This window comes from Jaculus jaculus, chromosome 1 (assembly GCF_020740685.1).
Source record: "Jaculus jaculus isolate mJacJac1 chromosome 1, mJacJac1.mat.Y.cur, whole genome shotgun sequence".
Lineage (NCBI taxonomy): Eukaryota > Metazoa > Chordata > Mammalia > Rodentia > Dipodidae > Jaculus > Jaculus jaculus.
The window spans coordinates 234108140-234127936 of NC_059102.1; the positions used below are offsets into that span (position 1 = coordinate 234108140).

At 43.2% G+C, this 19797-nt stretch overlaps 1 protein-coding gene across 1 annotated transcript in view; it reads left to right on the top strand.

Moving 5' to 3' along the window:
- The window catches only part of Tent4b (terminal nucleotidyltransferase 4B), a 97597-nt gene that overhangs the window by 60923 nt on the left and 16877 nt on the right, over window positions 1–19797 (top strand). The window contains exon 2 of the mRNA XM_004664847.2: window positions 18361–18484. Coding sequence (XP_004664904.2) covers window positions 18361–18484 — 124 coding nt within the window. The remainder of the gene's footprint in view (window positions 1–18360; window positions 18485–19797) is intronic.

Consider the following 19797-nt stretch of genomic DNA (forward strand, 5'->3'; position numbering starts at 1 on the left):
AGATATTTTCTTTTCTGTTTTTTTAAATTTAATTTTTTTATTGACAACTTCTGTACTTACAATAAACCATGATAATTCCCACTCCTCCCTATTTTCCCCTTCACAACTCCATTCTCCATCATATCCCCTCCCTCTCTTCCTTTCTTTTATTTTGATGCCATTGTCTTTTTCTGCTCTTATGAGAGTCTTGTGAAGGTATTGTTAGGCACTGTGAGGTCATGGGTATTGAGGCCAATATCTGTCTGGAGAGTTGCATTGTAAGGAGTTGTACCATTCCTTTGGCTTTTTCATTCTGCCACCTCTTCTGCAATGGACACTGGGCTTTGGAGGATGTGATAGAGATGTTTCAGTTCTGGACATTGCTCTGTCACTTCTCCACACTATGTTGCATTTTGGGTCATCCCAGTGGTCACCACTATCTGAAAGAGAAGCTTCTCTAACCAAAAATGAGAGTAGCATTAATATATGGTTGTGAACATTGAGAGAAGTGCTTATTTGGTAGTTTGGTGAGCATAGTATATACATTTAGCAAGACACCAACTGACGTTACACCCCTAGGGCTCATGGCTAGCCCTGTTGTAGGTTTTTATTATCAGGTATGTATTCCCTCCCATGGAGTGGGCCTCCAGTCCAATTAGAGAGCGGTTGGTTTCCCCCATAACAGACATGCCACTATTGCACCCATTGGCTCATTTGGCCCGGCTGGCCAAGCTTAAGGCTTGCAGTGTCTGCTGTTATTTATCTTCACTGATGACTTCTCTGTTCCCCATGGAGCTGAATGCAGCATAACTTTTTTCCAGCTTTCTGTCATCTGGTCTACGCAAAGGAGGTTTTTAGCTCAGCTCTGGCAAGATTTCTCAGTAATCTTGCAGCCTAAGAACGTGGAGCAATAGGATCTTACCACCTATTCCTGGTGGAAAATCAAGATCCTTGGCAATGGCCTATAATATATGGGGGTGGCATAAGGGATTTCCTTGGCTGACAACTCAGTTGACGGCATCTCTGGCACTGAAAAATTTCTACTAACAATCTATGGCTTCTGGGTGTGCCATTGTTCAAAAAGTAGGTTTCTGGGGCTGGAGAGATGGCTTAGCGGTTAAGCTCTTGCCTGTGAAGCCTAAGGACCCCGGTTCGAGGCTGGACTCCCCAGGACCCACGTTAGCCAGATGCACAAGGAGGCGCACGCGTCGGGAGTTCGTTTGCAGTGGCTGGAAGCCCTGGCGCACCCATTCTCTCTCTCTCTCCCCCCCCCCCCCTGCCTCTTTCTCTGTCTGTCACTCTCAAATAAATAAATAAAAATAACAAAAAAATTTTTAAAAAAAGTAGGTTTCTGTATGACTTATTCATACCTTCTTAGATTTTGATTAAGCCCCCACCCACCCTTCCTTTACTCTATCTCTTCTCCTGGCTTAACTTAGGCCTTTCCACCCCCAGTAATCTGTTCAGCTACATGCATATATACCATATGACCCTCTTAAGTCCTCCCCTCTCCTCCCTCCCTTATAGCCCCTTTCTAGTTTACTGGCCTCTGCTGCTGAGTTTCATTCCATCTCACAAGTCCAAACATTTGGAGCTAGGATCCACATATGACAGAGAACATGCAGCACTTGGCTTTCTGGGCTTGTGTGACCTCACTAAGTATAATCCTTTCTAGGTGTATCCATTTCCCTGTAAATTTCATAATGCCATTTTCCTTTACCACTGACTAGAATTTCATTGTAAAAATGTACCACATCTTCATTATTCTCTCATCAGTTGAGGGACATCTAGGCTGGCTCCATTTCCTAGCTGTTGTGAATAGAGCAGTAAGAAACATGGCTGTACCAGTCCTTAAGATATATGCCTAGGAGTGACATAGCTGGATCGTATGGTAAATCTTTTTAGCTGTTTCAGGAACTCCCACACTGATTCCCACAATGGCTCTACCAGTTTACATTCCCACCAACAATGTAGAAGGGTTCCTCTTTTGCCACATCCTCACCATCATTTGTCATGATGGAATCTCAAACTCATTTTAATTTGCATTTCCCCGATGACTGAGGATTTAGAACATTTTTTAGATGTTTATATGCTATCTGTGGTGGTTTGATTCAGGTGTCCCCCATAAACTTAGGTGTTCTGAATGCTACATCCCAGCTGATGGTAATTTGGGAATTAAAGCCTCTTGGAGGCAGTGTATTTTGGGGGGCTTGCATATGGGTATTATAGCCAGCTTCTTCTTGCCAGTGTTTGGCACACTCCCCTGTTGCTGCTGTCCATCTGATGTTGGCCAGGAGGTGATGTCCGCTCTTTGCTCATGTCATTGTTTCCCTCTGCCATCATGGAGCTTCCCCACAACTCTGTAAGCCAAAATAAACCTTTTTTTTTTTTTTTCCTGCAAGCTGCTCTTGGTTGGGTGTTTTCTGGTAGTAGCGTGAACCTGACTGCAACAGTAAAGTTAGTACTGAGAAGTGGGATTATTGCTTCTAGAAACCTGACTGCATGGCTTTTGGCCTTTTTGGAGCTGATACTCAAAAGGAATGTGGAAGGATTTGAAACCTTGGCATAAGAGACACCTTGCAGTGCTGCAAGTACAGCTTGGTAGATCATTCTGGTCATAGTTGAAAGATCTGAATGCAGTAAGAACTATGGACTGTGAGGGTGAGAAAGAGCTTAGCCTGTAATGGGCTAGAAGCAGTTTGTGTGAGAGGCTTGCTGTTATGCCCGTGTCCTGAGAACTTGTGCAGGGTTCCATTGAGTAGAAATAGACTGGTGTTTACAAAGTGATATAACACAGAAAAAATGAAATCTTTGGACCAGCTGACCTGCATTGGGACAACAGGAAGAATGCAGACTCTTCTGAAGGGGCCCAGGTGTTCAAGGAGTGTTCTGTTCTTCAGAGTCTGCTTTATCCCCCCTGGATTAACAAATTGGAAGCCCACCTGGATTATGGAGTATAACAAATGTGGGAAAGAGAGGGTCATTGAATTTACAATACAGTTTTGTATTTTGGAAGTGGCCATGGGCGGTGTGAAGCAGGCTTGTTGGATTACCTGCTTGGAGACCCTACAGAGCCATGAGGATGAACCACGGGTTATAGCAGAGACCCAGTGGAGATGCCAGGACTATGGGATGGCTGCCAAGGAGAATTGCTGGCACCAGATGAAGTTTTCTGGGGCTGTGAATAGCCTAGCTGAAGGAACTGAATTGGAACTCCAGAGAGTTGTCACTGGTTAGAATTATCAGACTTGGAGACTTGTTGCTGACCACAGTTGTTGGATTTGGAGAGTTTGATGTTTGCCCTGTTTAAATCTTATATTGGTTGAATATTTCTTTGCTATGCCCATTGCCATTTGTTGCAGTATGAATGTTTATTCTGTACCATTATGGATTTTGGGGGGATATTTTGGTATTATGGCTCAGACTTTAGATTATGGGGCTGTTTGATAAAAACTATGGGGACTTGGGGCTGGAGAGATGGCTTAGCGGTTAAGCGCTTGCCTGTGAAGCCTAAGGACCCCGGTTGGAGGCTTGACTCCCCAGGACCCACGTTAGCCAGATGCACAAGGGGGCACATGTGTCTGGAGTTCGTTTGCAGTGGCTGGAGGCCCTGGCGTGCCCATTCTCTCTCTCTCTATCTGCGTCTTTCTGTCTCTGTCTCTCTCAAATAAATAAACAAAAATAACAAAAAAAAAATTAAAAACTATGGGGACTTTTTTTTTTTCCCCCTGAGGTGGGGTCTCATTCCTGCCCAGGCTGACTTGGAGTTCACTATGTAGTATTAGGGTGGCCTTGAACTCATGGCTATCTCCTACCTCTGGCTCCCAAGTGCTGGAATTAAAGGTATGTGCCATCATGCCTGGCAAAACTATGGGGATTTTTAAAGTTGGGTTTAATGCATTGTATTTTACATCATGGATTGTTCAGTTTATGTGAGCCTGGGACAGAGTGGTGCTATCCCCAGTAAACTTAGGTGTCTGAATGCTAGGTCTTCAGCTGATGGCAGTTTGGGATTTAAAGCCTCCTGGAGGCAGTGTATTATTGGGGACGGGCTTATGGGTGTTAGAGCCAGCTTCCTGTTGCTAGTGTTTGGCCCACTCTCCTGTTGTCCATCTGATGTTGGCCAGGAGGTGATGTTCACTCTCTGCTGTGTCATCGTTTTCTCCTGCCATCGTGGAGCTTTCTTTAGAGTCTGTAAGCCAAAATAAACCCCCTTTCCCCCCCACAAACTGTTCTTGGTTGGGTGTTTTCTGCCAGCACTGTGAATCTGACTGTAATACCATCTATATTTCTTCTTTTGAGAATTCTATTTAGATTCATAGCCCATTTTTAAAAAATTATTTATTTGAGGGCTGGAGGGATGGCTTAGCAGTTAAGGCGTTTGCCTGCAAAGCCAAAGGACCCAGATTCAGTTCCCCAGGACCCAAGTTAGCCACACTAGGGGGCATGCGCACCTGGAGTTCATTTGCAGTGGCTGGAGGCCCTGGCGCACCCATTCTCTCTCTCCCACCCCCTTCTCGCTTTGTCAAATAAATAAATAAATAAATAAATAAATAAATAATAAAATTTAAAAATTATATATTTGACAGAGAAAGAGGGAGGGAGGAAGGGAGAGAGAGAAAGAGGGGAGGTGGGGGAGAGAATGGGTGCCCAGGACCTCCAGCCACTGCAAATGAACTCCAGGTGCACATGCCCCCCCTAGTGTGCATCTGGCTAATGGGTCCTAGGGAATCAAACCTGGGTCATTTGGCTTTGCAGGCCAACGCCTTAACTACTAAGCCATCCCTTGATCCTCATAGCCCATTTTTTAGTTGAGTTGTTTAATTTCTTATCCTGGATATTAATCCTCTGTCAGATATATAGCTGGCAAAGATTTTCTCTCATTGTGCGTAGGTTGCCTTTTTCCTCTATTAACAATGTCCTTTTGTGTATAAAAGCTTTTTAGTTTCATGAGGTCCCACTCGTTGATTAATGGTTTTATTTCCTGAGCAACTGGGGTTATATTCAAAAAGTCATTGCCTGTGCCAATATGTTGAAGGGTTTTGCCTACTTTTTCTTCCAGGAGTTTCAGCATTTCAGATCTACTATTAATGTGTTTTCATTTGGACTTGATTCTTGGGCATGGAGTGGAGATAATGATCTATATTCATCCTTATCCATAGAGAAATCCCATCTTCCCAGCACCATTTGTTAAAGAGGCTGTGTTTTCTCCAACTCATATTTTTGTCACAACTCAAATGGCTGTAGCTGCCTGGATTTACATCTGGGTCCTCTATTCTGTTCCACTGATCTGTGTGTCTGTCTTTGTACCAGTTCTATGCTGTTTTTGTTACTATGGCTTTGTAATATAGCTTAAAATTGGTTATGGTGATAGAACCATCATTTTAAAGAATATTTTTAATATGTTTATGAGAGAGAGGGGCGGGGGAGAAAGAGAGAATGGGCCTGCCAGGGCTTCCGGCCACTGCAAATGGACTCCATATGCATGCACCACCTTGTGCATTTGGCTTACATGGGTCCTCGGGAATTGAACCGAGGTCCTTTGGCTTTGCAGGCAAGTGCCTCAACCACTAAGCCATCTCTCTAGCCCCCTACCAGCCTTATTTTAGTTGCTCAGAATTGTTCTGGATATTTGATACTTTTTGTGTTTTAAGTTGCTTACTTGCGACCTTTCTAATTCCTTAATATAGCTACTTGAAGATATAAATGTTCCTCCTAGGACTGCCTTCATTGTGTCCCAAAGGTTTGGGTATGTTGTGTTCTCATTATCATTTGATTTATGAATTTTTTAATTTCCTTTTTCAGTTTTTAAAGAGATAGTGTCTTATATTTTATTTATTTATTTAAGGGAGAAACAGGGAAAGAGAGAGAGAGAGAATATGAGCATGCCAGGGCCTCTAGCTGTTGCACATGAATTCCTGATGCATGTGCCACCCTGTGCATCTATCTGGCTTATATGGGTCCTGGGGAATGGAGCCTGGGTCCTTTGTCTTTGCAGACAAATCACCTTAACTGCTAAGCCATGTCTCCAGCCCTCCTTTTTTTAGGTAGGGTTTTGCTCTAGCCCAGGCTGACCTGGAATTCACTATGTAGTCTCAGGCTGGCCTTGAACTCACAGCAATCCTTATGTGCCACCATGCCTGGCCAGCCCTCCCTTTTTTATTTCTTCAGTTACTCATTCATCATTTAGTAGTGTACTATATCGTCTCCATGATTTTGTATATGCTCTGTACTTTCTCTTGTTACTAATTTGTAGTTTAATTCCATTGTGATTAGATAGAGTACAAGGCATTATTTCAACTTCCCTGTATTTGTTAAGATTTGTTTTATGTCCTAAATATGGTGTGTTTTAGAGAATTTTCTGTGTTTTATGCTGCAGCATTTTGATGGAATATTCTGTAGATATCTTTTAGGTTCACTTGTTCCATGATATCATTTTCATTTAATTCAGATGTGTCTCTGTTTATTTTTTGCCAGGATGACTTGTTGATTGATGAGAGTGGGATATTAAAGTCACCCACTCTTCCTATTGAATTGTTCCTTTAATCAATATAAAGTGACCTTCTTTATCTTTCCTCACTAATGTTAGTTTGCTGTCTATCCTGTCAGATATTAGAATAGCAACACCTGCGTGTTTCCTAGGCACATTTGCTTGAAATACTGTTTTCTAACACTTCTCCTTAATATAGTGTCTTTTTTTTTTCTTTTGGTTTGGTTTTTCAAGGTAGGGTCTCACTCTGGCTCAGGCTGACCTGGAATTCACTATGGAGTCTCAGGGTGGCCTCCAACTCTCGGTGATCCTCCTACCTCTGCCTCCCGAGTGCTGGGATTAAAGGCCTGTGCCACCATGCCCGGCTATAGTGTCCGTCTTTTATGGAGAGGTGAGTTTCTTGGGGGCAACAAACAGAAGGCTCTTGCCTTTTAATCCAATCTGTATGCCTGTGTCTTTTGGTTGGGGCATTGAGGCTATTGATATTAAGAATTATTTTTGGGAGCTGGGTGTGGTGACGCATGCCTTTAATCCCAGCACTCGGGAGGCAGAGGTAGGAGGATCACCGAGAGTTGGAGGCCACCCTGAGACTACCTAGTGAATTCCAGGTCAGCCTGAGCCAGAGTGAGACCCTACCTCAGAAAACCAAAAAAAGAAAAAAAAAAGTTATTATTGAAAGGTATGTATTTATTTGCACCATTCTTATTTTGTAGTGCTTCCTGTTTTCCTGTTACTTTCTTGTATTAACTATTATTTGAGTATGGTTTATTTTTTCCCGTTTCCCCATGTGTAATGCTTTGCTTTCTCTTCAGCATGAAGGATCTCTTGAGGTATTTTCTGTAGAGCTGGTTTAGTGGTTATATATTCATTTAGTTTTGTTTTTGTTGTGGAATGCCCTTATTTCTTCATTAATTTGGATGGATAGTTTTGCTGGATAAAGTAATCTTGGTTGACAGTAATCTGCTGTGATCCTGACAAGCTTACCTTTATAAGTGACTTGCTTTTTCTCTCTGACTGCTTTTAATATATTTTCTTTGTTTTGTGTGTTTGGTATTTTAATTATAATGTGGCAAGGAGAGATTTTTTTTTTTTTCTTACAAGTTTTGTCAATCTGTTGTTCTAAAAGCTTCCTGTGTGTGCATTGGCATCTGTTTCCCAACTTGTGGAAAATTTTCTTCTATGATTTTGTTGAAAATGCCTACTATGCCTTTGGAGGAGTGAAATTCTCCTTCTACTATACCTTGAATTCTTAGGTTTGAGCTTTTCATAGGGTCCCAAATATGTTGAAATTCCCATTCATAACCTTCCTATTAGCCTGTCTTTCTCTTTGTTGGACTATTTGATCTGCCACCTGATTTTCTAGTTTAGAAATTCTGTTCTCTCCTTCATCCATTCTACTGGTGAGACTTTCTGCAGAGTTTTTTAAGTTGACTTAATATGTTTTTCATTGCTAATATTTCAAACTGGTTTTTCTTCAGTATTTCTATTTCTTTACTCATGTCTTGTATTGACCTCCTTATTTCATTAAATTGGTTTCCTGCATCTTCTTTGATTTCTTTGAACATAGTTATAATCATTCTTTTGGAATCTTTCTCAGGCATTTCATCTAAATCAGTCTCACTGGAGGTTATTTCTGATGAATTTATGATTTTTGATGGAACTATATTGTTCTGTTGATTTTTTTGTGTGTTTTTTTGAATTATAATATAGAGATTTTTGTATCTTGGGTTAATTTAATGCTTGTGTTTTCTAATAATCTGCAGTACTCTTAAATGTGTAAATCTGACATCATATATCTTCAGGGTAGGGGCTTAAGGTGCCAGGTGTGGCTCTTTTATAGCTTCCAGGGTAATAGCAAAAGTGACCCTAGGTGTTGAGTTTGCCTGCTATGTGAGTATTCTAGTAGGCTGGGTAGAGCAAAATACAGGCAAATTCTAAAATTCAACTGAACAATACACACATTTTAATCAAAACCAGCACAGTATTTATGTAAGAGTGGGTATTAAAACAAACAGATCATCTAACAAAGTCAAAGTCCCTAAGGCTGTGTGTTGCCCACATCCTTAATCCTGTCAACTGGGAGGCTGAGATTTCTGGTCTTCGAAGGGTTCCTGGCCAACCTGTGGCAGAGTAAGGCCCTGTCCCCATGAGTGACACAGGAAGAGACAAAGGCACTATAAATCAGGAAGCAATAAATGACAACCCTAAAATCTAGGTTATTTAAGATGATAAATCTGGGGGCTAGAGGGATGGCTTAGTGGTTAAGGCGTTTGCCTGCAAAGCCAAAGGACCCAGGTTCGATTCCCCAGGACCCACATCAGCCAGATGCACAAGGGGGTGCACATGTCTGGAGTTTGTTTGCAGAGGCTGCAGGCCCTGGTGTGCCCATTCTGTCTTTCCTCCTCTTTCTCTGTCAAATTAGTAAATAAATAAAATATTTTTTAAAAAAGAATGATAAATCTGACCAGCCATCAGATTTAATACATAGTTTTCCTTGACATGGAAGGTAAAAGTAGCACTTCCAATGCAGGCCTATATTCCAGGCGTTTTTGTCAGGTACTGACCTGGTGTACACCCTGTTACCTTTTGGATTGGCTTTGGTCTCAGCTATGCTGTGTGCCAGCTTGGGTCCCTCTTTCCTGTGCTGTGAGCTTAGGTAGGCTGGCTGGGTTCATGGGTCACTGCTGTGATCACTGGTACTGGATGCTGTGTAACTGAGTTCCCTTCCCCAGGTTTCTGCTGGTTGGGGACACTGGTGGTTGGGGGCGAGGAGGCTATGGAGGGTGCCTGAAGTTGCACCAGAAGTGTGTGACTGGTCCCTGCGCTATTCCCCTTCATGTTTCTTGAGTTTGTGAGGAGGCTGGTGTGAGTGAAAAATCCCTCCACCTGGTTTCTCCTGTGGCTCAGTCAGAGTCTGGTGGCTGTGCAGACCCACACCACTGTGGAACCGCTTCTGCCTGCTTCTGTGGTCTCTAAAAAATCTTGATCTCAACCGGGCATGGTGGCACATGCCTTTAATCCCAGCACCTGGGAGGCAGAGATAGGAGGATCACCATAAGTTCAAGGCCACCCTGAGAATACATAGGGAATTCCAGGTCAGCCTGAGCTGGAGTGAGACTCTACCTCAAAAAAAAAAAAAATCTTGATCTCTCCTGCTTCTCTACTGTGGTTCATAAATAATTTTTTTTATAATTTTATTTATTTATTTATTTGAGAGTGACAGACACAGAGAGAAAGACAGATAGAGGGAAAGAGAGAATGGGCACGCCAGGGCTTCCAGCCTCTGCAAACAAACTCCAGATGCGTGCACCCCCTTGTGCATCTGGCTAACGTGGGACCTGGGGAACCGAGCCTCGAACCGGGGTCCTTAGGCTTCACAGGCAAGCGCTTAACTGCTAAGCCATCTCTCCAGCCCCATAAATAATTTTTTTAAGGTGGGATTTCACTGTAGCCCAGACTGACCTGGAATTCACTCTGTAGTCTCGGTGGCCTCGAACTCTCAGTGATCCTCCTACATCTGCTTCCCAAGTGCTGGGATTTCCAAGTGCCACAGTGTCCAGCTGATAATTTCTTATACACCTTTACTTTTCAGTAGAAAAGTGTATTTTATTGTTTTTCTGCTTATTTTCCCCTTAACATTAGTTAGGTTTGAAATCTATCCTGTCAGATATTAGGATAGCTTCACCTTTTTTTTTCCTAGGCCCATTTGCTTGAAACACTCTTTTCTAACCTTTTACCCTAAGGTAGTACCTGTCTTTTGTGGAAAGGTGAATTTCTTGGAAGCAACAAATAGAGGGATCCTGCTTTTTAACCCAGCCTGAAAACCTGTTTTTTTGGTTTGGGGCCTTGAGGCCATTAATATTAAGAGTTATTATTGCATGGTATGTATTAACTATTACTTGAGTATGGTTTTTCCCCCTATTTCCTTATGTGTATGTTTTTCATTCTCTTCAGCATGATCCTTTCAAGTATTTTCTGTAGAGCTGCTTTAGTGTTCTTACATTCCCTTAGCCTGCTTTTGTTGTGGAATGTCCTTATTTCTCTGTCTATTTGAATGGATAGATTTGCAGGATAAAGTAACCTTGGTTGACAGTTATCTGTCAGAACTCGGAATACGTCATTCCAAACCCTTCTGGCTTTTAAAGTTTGTGTTGAGTAATCTGCTGTTAATCCTGATGGGTTTGCCTTTGTATGTGACTTGATTTTTCTCTCTGCTTTCAATATATATTCTTTGCTTTGTGTCTTTTGTGGTTTAATTATAATATGGTGGTCAGAGGTTCTTTTTTTTTTTTTTAAAGAGAGGTTATTTACAAAATAATTTAGTTGTTTGTTTGAGAGAGAGAGAGAGAGAGAGGGGAAGAAGCAGACACATGGAGAGAATGGGCATGCCAAGGCCTCCAGCCACTGCAAACAAACTCTAGCCGCATGTACCACCTTGTGTATCTTGCTTACATGGGCCCTGGGGAATCGGACCAAGGTCCTTTGGCTCTGCTGTAAGTGCCTTAACTGCTAAGCCATCTCTCCAGCCCTGGTGAGAGGTTCTTAACTGATTTTGTCTGTTCGGTGTTGTAAAGGTTGTAAAGATACAGGAACTGTATCTGAATTGGCATCACTTTTCCTGTTTGGGGAATGTTTTCTTCTGTGATTTTTGTTGAAAATACCTGCAATACCTTTGGAGTGAAATTCTACTCCTTCTACTATGTCCTCCTGAATTCTTACATTTCATCTCTTCATGATGTCCCGAATGTCTCGAAATCCCCATTCATGCCTTCCTGTCAGTTTGTCTTTCTCTTCGTTGGACTGTATTAGATCTGCCATCTGGTCTTCTAGTCTAGATATTCTTTCCTCTCCTTGATCCATTCTACTGGTGAGACTTCCTACAGAGTTTTGTTTCATTTCATTTATTTACTTATTTTGTTTGTTTGTTTTCAAGGTAGGGTCTTGCTCTAGCCCATGCTCACTATGGAGTCTCGGGGTGGCCTAGAAAACACAGCTCTCCTTGTACCCTTTAGTGCTGGAATTAAAGGCATGTGCTGGGTACAGAGTTTTATATTTGATTTACTTCATTTTTCATTTCTAGTGTTTCTGATTGGTATTTTTTATTATTTCTGTTTCTTTACTCATGTCTGCATTGACCTCATTTCATTAAGGTGGTTTCTTGTGTTCTCTTTCAGGAGTTTGTTTTCTTCTGTGATTTCTTTGAACATATATATAATGTAATCATTTTTTTAAAATCTTTGTCAGGCATTTCATCTAAAGCAGTGCCACTGGAGGTAATTTCTGATGGACTTGCAATTTTTGGTTGCATTGTATTGTCTTGATTTTTTTGTGTTTCTTTTATTATAATGTAGAGATTTTTTTTTTTTTTTTTTTTTTTTGGTTTTTCGAGGTAGGGTCTCACTCTGGTCCAGGCTGACCTGGAATCAACTCTGTCATCTCAGGGTGGCCTTGAACTCATGGTGATCTTCCTACCTCTGCCTCCCGAGTGCTGGGATTAAAGGCGTGCGCCACCACGCCCGGCTAATGTAGAGATTTTTAACTCTTGAGTTAATTTGATGCTTTGGTTTTCTAATTACATGCAGTGTTCTTAGCCATGTAAATCTGACCTTATATATTTCAGTGTAGGAGTTTAAGGTGCCAGGTGTAGCTCTTATATCCAAGGGAAACAGCAGAAGTGACCCTTGGTGTTGAGTTTGCCTGCTGTTCAAGTATTCTAGTAGACGAGGTTGACCATGTTACTGGCAGATTCTAAAATTTAACTGAGCAATATACATATTCCCTCAAAACCAGCACAGGGTATTTACGCAAGAGTGGCGATTAAAACAAACAGATAATCAGTTAACACCAAAGTCCCCAAGGTTGTGTGTTGTCCCATAGCCTTTATCCTGTCAACTGGGAGGTTGAGATTTCTGGTATGAAATGGGTTCCAGGCTAGCCTGGGTTCAAGTCAGACCCTGCCCCCAATAATGACAGAAGAAAAAGACAAAAGCCCTATAAATGAAAAAATGTCAAAGGCAATGATAGTGAACACCAAAATATAGCTTATTTGAGAATGGTAAAGCCAACCAAGAATGTGTCATTCAATCACTGCACATAACCTTCCCTGACATGGAGAGAGATTATTAGCACTTCCAGTGCTTGCCTATGTATCTGGCTTTGTGTAAGTAGGTCTTGTTATCTTTGGGATGGCTTCTAGTCTCACCAATGTTGAGTGCCCACCTTGATCCCGCTTACTTGTGCTGTGGACTCTGTTAGGCTGCTTGGGTCGCTGGATCTGTGTTCTGATCGTCAGTGCTGGATGCTCTTGTGGCTCACGGCACTGTCAGCTGGGGGTTGGGAGGCTGCACAGGATGTCTGGAGTTGTACTGCAGCTGCTCAGCTGGTTCTGTTTGTGTTCTCCTTCAGCAGCTGCTCAACTGCTCCCTGCTGTCTTCCCTTCAGGTTTCTTGACTTTGCGAGGAGGCTGATGTGAGTGGAAAATCCCTTCACATGGCTTCTGCTCCTGTAGCTGTGTGCTGGGTGGGTGGATGGGCACACACAGACTAAGTCTGCTGGCGCCTCGGTGGGGTTCTAGCCGGTTTCCTCCTTTCTAGAAGATTAGAGTCTCTCTCACCTCTGCTGTGGTTGGCAGTAACTTACACACCTTCATGTGTTTTGGTAGAAGTGAGTGTTTTGCTGTCATTCTGCTTGTTCCCTCCCCAGGCTGCTTTGTATAGCTACCGTGCCTCCATCTTACCTGGCAGTCCAGAGATTTATTACTGACCGTGACCAGGCAGAGTTGGCCAGTGCCTTCATGCAGCATGAGGTTCTTCATTTGGGAAGCCTGAATGTGAGGTGGCCTCAGTCATCTTGTAGACTGGGCTGGAGTTTCCCTGTAAGCAGAACCCCCTTACCTCTGCCTGTGGCATCCCCAGGACCACATGGAGCCTTTCAGGGCCATTTCTGTACTTCTGTACACTGGGAAGAGCAGTCCTCCCTTCATAGGAGAGCTTTCCTCAGAACAGTTTTGGTTTTTCCTCCATCACTATTTTGACCTAAATTATCTATGGGTTGCACTTTTTTTAAAACATGGAAACTATTTTTTGGACATTTCTTCTTTGTCACATTAAATATTTTGTGTCAGTAATTTTGAGAATTTTGCCTTTCTTTGGCTTCCATTCCAGTGCACCAAGCCATGCTTTGTCACAGTGTTTTGTATTCCATATTTTCATAAGCAGTGAGCAGCATGTTTCTTTGTCCATTTTAACTTTCAGAAGAAATTATTGATACCCAAATTGAGGACATTTTTTAAAAATTATTATTTATTTTTATTTATTTATTTGAGAGCGACAGACACAGAGAGAAAGACAGATAGAGGGAGAGAGAGAGAGAATGGGCACGCCAGGGCCTCCAGCCACTGCAAATGAACTCCAGACGCGTGCATCTGGCTAATGTGGGACCTGGGGAACCGAGCCTCGAACCGGGGTCCTTAGGCTTCACAGGCAAGCGCTTAACCGCTAAGCCATCTCTCCAGCCCCAAATTGAGGACATTTGAGCAAAACAGTGAATTCAGTTTTTCTTGTCGGCTTACAACATAAGCTGCCTTTGTGAGCAAATGTGTGGCGGTTTGCAACTGTACCAAGCAAGCCACCAGTTCTGCATCAGACAGCAGCTGGGTGTCCTCGGATCCGGTTCATTCTGACACTACTTTCCTAGCGACAGTAGCAGAGCCCAGGTCCCATCCCAGTTGCAAGCCACAGGTTGTTAGCTATGAATTAGCTGTCCCGTGCCTGCCTTCCTAGGTTCAGCTAACTTGTAGAGCTGCTTGTAGAACTCAGAGAAACACATTCATCAATTTATGCTGTAGACGATACTTTAAAGGATACTAATACCCTGCCATGTACAGAGATATACAGGGCAAGGTCCAGGGGGTCCCCAGCTCTGTGGCATTTGTGCTAGTAGGGTTGGGATGTGCACCCTGCCAGCATGTGGGTGTGTTCCTTTTCACTTCCTGAATGACCCAGTTTTCCTCCCCTTCCTTCCCTCCCATCTCTTCCTCTCCCTTTTGTTTTTTCCTTTCCTTTTCCTTTTTCCTCTTTCCTTTCTTTTCCTGAAGCTTCATCATGTAGGCATGATTTGACTAAGTCACTGGCCATTGATCAACTCAACCTTCAGTCCCTGTTGCACAGTGGAGCTTAAAGTCCCAGCCCTCTGATCTTTCCTGGGTCTTTTCAGTGACCAGTCCTATTGTGAAGCTACCCTCAGGGCTGTTCTCCATCAGCCAGTCATTAGTGTACTAGAAAGCACTTACTACTTTGAAGATTACAAGGATTTTTAAGCTCTGCATAACAGGACACAGGAACAAAAACCAAAGAAGTTTGTAGTCATGGCACAATATTTTGGTCGCATGAGTTCATATAATTGGAGGAGTTGTAACTTTATGTGAGAAACTCTAACTTTGGCTATATGGTGTTCAGCAGAACTTACTAATTAATCTTACTGTGTTTGATCCAAACATGGGAGAAACTGAAGTTCTTTCTGCATAGGAGATTTCAGAGGCATAAAGTTATATTAGCATCTGAAAGCAAGCTTGCAAAACATCCATAGTTACCATCCTTTATTCATTCATTATGGCACCAGACTTATACCCAGCTAAGAGTGGGCACTCCACAGGTGGAATTTAGTCCTTATAGTGCCTAGTAGATAAGCACCTAGATATGCCTGGCATTGTGCCACTAAAGTTGCACAAGCTTTGGAGCCCCTTGCAAGATTTGAAAAATCTGTCCTTAAATAGGGTTAATACCTGAATACAAAGTTATCTGCTTGCTTCTTTCAACATGGTTTGTGCAGCTAGTTGTATATATAGAAGAGATGTTAAGGCTTGTATTTAGTATCATTAAGAGGCTCCAGCAGGCCTGAGGCAGATCTCTTGTCCTTACTGCTCAAGATGCTTTCCTCCTTCGCTTCCAGTATACCAGATACATATCAGCAAAAGAAATACAGATTGCCGTGGTAGTACACCATTAATTAATCCCAACCCCTGGGAGGCTGAGGCAGGCAGAGCGCAAATCTGAGACTTGTCTAGGCTGCATACAAGACCCTGCCTCAAAAAGCCAGTGGCAGAGAGTGTGGCTCAGTGGTAAAACACTTGCTTAGCATGAGCAAGGGACCTGGGTTTTATCCCTCATAATAAGAAAATAATAAGTAAAACTTAAACTTAAGAAGAAAAAAAGAAATACAGTAACCAGATGGACCAAAAGGAAGACCATAGTTTTGTGGAATATTAAGTATTTTGGGTAGTTCATTCTTTTCTGGTTCTGGAGTTCAAACCCAGGGACTTGCATATGCTAGACAAGCCCTCCACCATAATGAGCTCAGCTTCCTCCAGATTAGTGTGCTCACAAAAAGCCCAGAATCCCAGCACCTAAAGCAAATTTTAGGATTGTTTCTATCTTTACCCTGAGTTCAGAAGTCCCTTTTATGGAACCTTCTAACTTTTTTTTTTAATTAAATGTTTTTTTAATTATAGAGAGTTAGGGCCTCCTACTACTGCAAACAAATTCCGGACACATGTGCCACTTTGAATATCTGGCTTTATTTGTATATTAGGGAATCAAACCCACGCCATCAGGCTTTTGCAAGTAAGCACCTTTAACGGCAGAGTTCCCTCACCAGCCCTTCAATCTAGTTTATATTCATGTATAGTGACAGGGCCCTTACTGCCCTGAAAGGCATTTGTAATTCCTAGACAGCTCCTTGTACTCCATCTGAAACCTGTTGTGGTGAAACAGACACCTTGCATCCCCTCACAAAGCTTTAGAAAATGTGTAAGGAGGGCTTTAGATATGGCCATAGAGTAGATGTCGTCCAAATTTGTATGGTTTTCCCCCATTAACTAGGATGCAGACATTCTTTTGCTCTAGAAGTTAGAACTACAAGGCTGGGTGTGGGGCTCACATCTTTAATCTCAGCACTTGGGAAGCTGAGGTAGGAGGATTGCTGTGAGTTTGTGGCCAGTCTGAGCTACAGAGCAAGTTCCAGGTCAGTGAGACCCTGCCTCAAAAGGAAAAATTTTAAAAAAAAACAACGCAGATATGGGTTAGAACCACAGATAAACTGATAACTTGTAGCAGGCTGTGCAGTCATACCGGGCTGCTGTTTATCTGTGGCCTCATCCTTGGTGGCAAGCCTCTATAATGAGAGGTACAAGCTCTCTTTGAGCTCTTCTTTTCTGGCTATTGTGTATAGGCAGAAGCTTTTAGAGAGTGCAGTGGAACCTGGGAATTTAAAAAGCAGCAGATTCTAGAAGCTGGATATCCTAAGGCACCCTGAAGGATACCAAGCTCATCTGGATATCTTTCTGGAGTCACCTGCCGAGCTTGGGTTTTAAAGTCCAGTTGTTATACAGCATGACATGGCACACAGGCAGGATGCTGCCGTGTTAGTCATTCCTTACAATCTTAAAGGCTCCCTCTTGTCAGCCTGTACTGGCGAGGGCCCAGGGCCACAGCCACTTGTCTAGGGGACACAGATGCTCTCTGGCAGAACCTGAGCCTATAACTCAAGATTTCTGACTTAGTTGGAGGAAGGGAGGGAGGATGGGGGTGGGAGCGAAGAGAAAGAAGAGAAGAAAACATCAAAAGAGGAAAGAATCTGTAGCCATACCACCCCGGACTTGTTTAAAAGAGCCAGGAACAGCTGTAGATTGCTCAATTGGTCACATTTTAAAAGTCATCAGTGTTCCATGAAGCAAAAGTTACAGCCAGTGAAGGTTGGGACACGATTTTTCCTTCCTCATAACCAGTTTTAATCTTCCTTCATGTCAAGCTTCCTGCTGTAGAGCCTGCATGGACCCTGTACTTGTAGGCACTCTCGTAGGGCTCTGCTGCTCTCCCCTAGCTTCTTTCTACCAGCAGCCACCTCAGGTGTGGTGTGCACCCCAGGAAAGGTGGGTGAGAAACTTCTCTTGGCATCTTTTCTCCAGGTAGCTTCCCAGAGTCTTCAGATGGAAAGCAAGAAGTACTTTCTGTGCTTGCCCTCTGTCTCACTGCATGGAATCTGTTTTGCTCACTAGTCCACTTTGTTCTTTGTCCTGCCAGAACTTCCCTTGCTCTGGTCCTGTCTGTGAATGTGCAGTGGCTCTAGGAGTCCTACTCCTGCTGCCACCCTCCCCAGTCCAGGACTTTCCCTCTGCCTGCGCACCGAGGTAGTGGCCAATTCCATTTGCTTAAATGTAGTCAGTCTCTCCCTAGGCCTGAATGTTGCCACAGGGGAAAACCCAAACAACTTTCCTTTCCTCTTTCCCCTCTTCCCTCTTGTTTGTCCTCCCTCCCGCCCTTCCTGTCCCCATGGTGCAAGGGATGAACCGAGAGCTTTACACATGCTAGAGAAACACTCCGCCACTGAGCCACAACCCACCCCAGCCTGCACGTGCTGTTCACTGTCCAGAGCTGTGTCTGCAGCCCCTACCTTCCCTCCACATGTTCCTCCCTCCTCCCACTGCGCCTGTGCAGTTGGCTCAGTGCCTCACACTTGGTGTCTCTGAGGCCTACAGCTCCTTCCCGGAGCCCTTGTCTGCCAACCGTTCTTCTCAAGACTCTGCTTGCCTGTGTCCCTGGGCTCAGGGCCTTCCTGCTTTGTGTCTGCTGGAGTCTGAGACTAGGAGCTATGTGTTTTGTTTTGTTTTTTTAAACCCTCAGCAGCCCACAAGTATTCTGCACAGGGGATTCCTTAATTATTTTGTTGGCTTTTAAAAAATTAAATTCTATACATTCCTATTTCAGCGTAGCATGTACATTAAAGGTATACCATGAAAATTAAGATAAAAATCTGCAAATTTACAACTGAATTATAGGATTTAGGAAAGAGTTATTTAATCTGCTCATAATAGCTCTTCTGCTTTTTTTCTTTAGTTTGCATGAAGAAATCAGTGATTTTTATGAATACATGTCTCCCAGACCTGAGGAAGAGAAGATGCGGATGGAGGTGGTGAACAGGATTGAGAGCGTCATTAAGGAGCTCTGGCCCAGCGCTGATGTGAGTACCTGTCCGGGGAGCTGGGGCTTTGGGCAAGGCCCTACCTGTGGGATGGAGGCTTGCCTGCTGGTGTCTGTAGAGCGCTCACCTGCAGTGTAAGTGCTTTCGTAGAGTTACGGTCTAATTACATTTTAAAAGCAAGCAATTTTTGCAGCCTTTAGAACTTGGAGTTTGGTGATTATTTTTATTGATTCAAATGCCTTACTTAAAAGGTCTCCCCACACACCCAGTAGTGGGTAACAGCTAGTGAAGGTGAACTAAACTTAGGAATCCTTAGAGTGAGGAAAAGACGGAGCAAACCTCATTGTAGCAATCTGTTATTGGATGTCATGTCTGAAAACCTGGGTGCTTTTTCAACCTAACCTATCAGTATAAACATCACAATTATTCATACTTCAGTGAAAATGCCTTGCAGGAATTTCTTTTGCTGGTTGGAGTTCATTGTCTCAGGCATAAGTCTGTGCCACTCTCTTGAAACCGCTATTTTTTTTTAACCTTTGGACAACTCCTTGTCTTCCAGTACATACCCAGATGTTTGCCCGTGTCTCTTCTTTGCTCATTCGTGGCTTTTGTTGGTGGTGCTGAGTCAGTACTCTGGAAGGTCTGTCCTGCAGCTTGTGCAGAGTAGTAACCTGTTACTTTGTATTCCATAGCTTTTCTGTAACTCTGCCCCCTGGTGGTGCTGTGAGAAAGCGTGGGAGGTTTGTGCTGATCTGGTGGAAGAAGCTCAGATGTCGAGCTGTGCATAAAGGAAGAGGGACATGGGTATCTCACTGAGTAGTCACTCCATGCTGCATTGTGTTGTTCCCCTCCTCTCCTGGGGCATGTGACACTGTCTGGATGGTTGTGACTGTCCTGATTTTGGGGACATTGCTGGCATCTAGTGGGTAGAGAGACAAAATGACTGCTCAGTGAACAACACAAGCCCTCCCCCGACACATCAGAGCAGTAGTAGTGAGGTGGAAACCCCTAATCTTAATTGAGATGGGCAGCTTAATCCATTTTATTTAGGGTTTTAAGCAGCGAAGAACATGAGACTTTGATTAGGTTACCAGGTCCATTACACCAGAAATGCTTCGCTTTTCCTAGGGCTTGCCCTGTGTTGGTCTTACAGACATGTAAACTTACCTGGATTCCACTGTGTTAATGCGGACTGGATGGAGTTTGTCTTGGCTTGGCCTGTAGGCCAGTGCTTGTGCTGTGGCTGAGGTAGTCTGAATCTATGAAGAGACTTCTGCTTAGCAAAGATTAAGGATTTGTGGTCACACTTAGATTATAAGGAAACATTAATTTTCTGAACATTACTTTTGAAC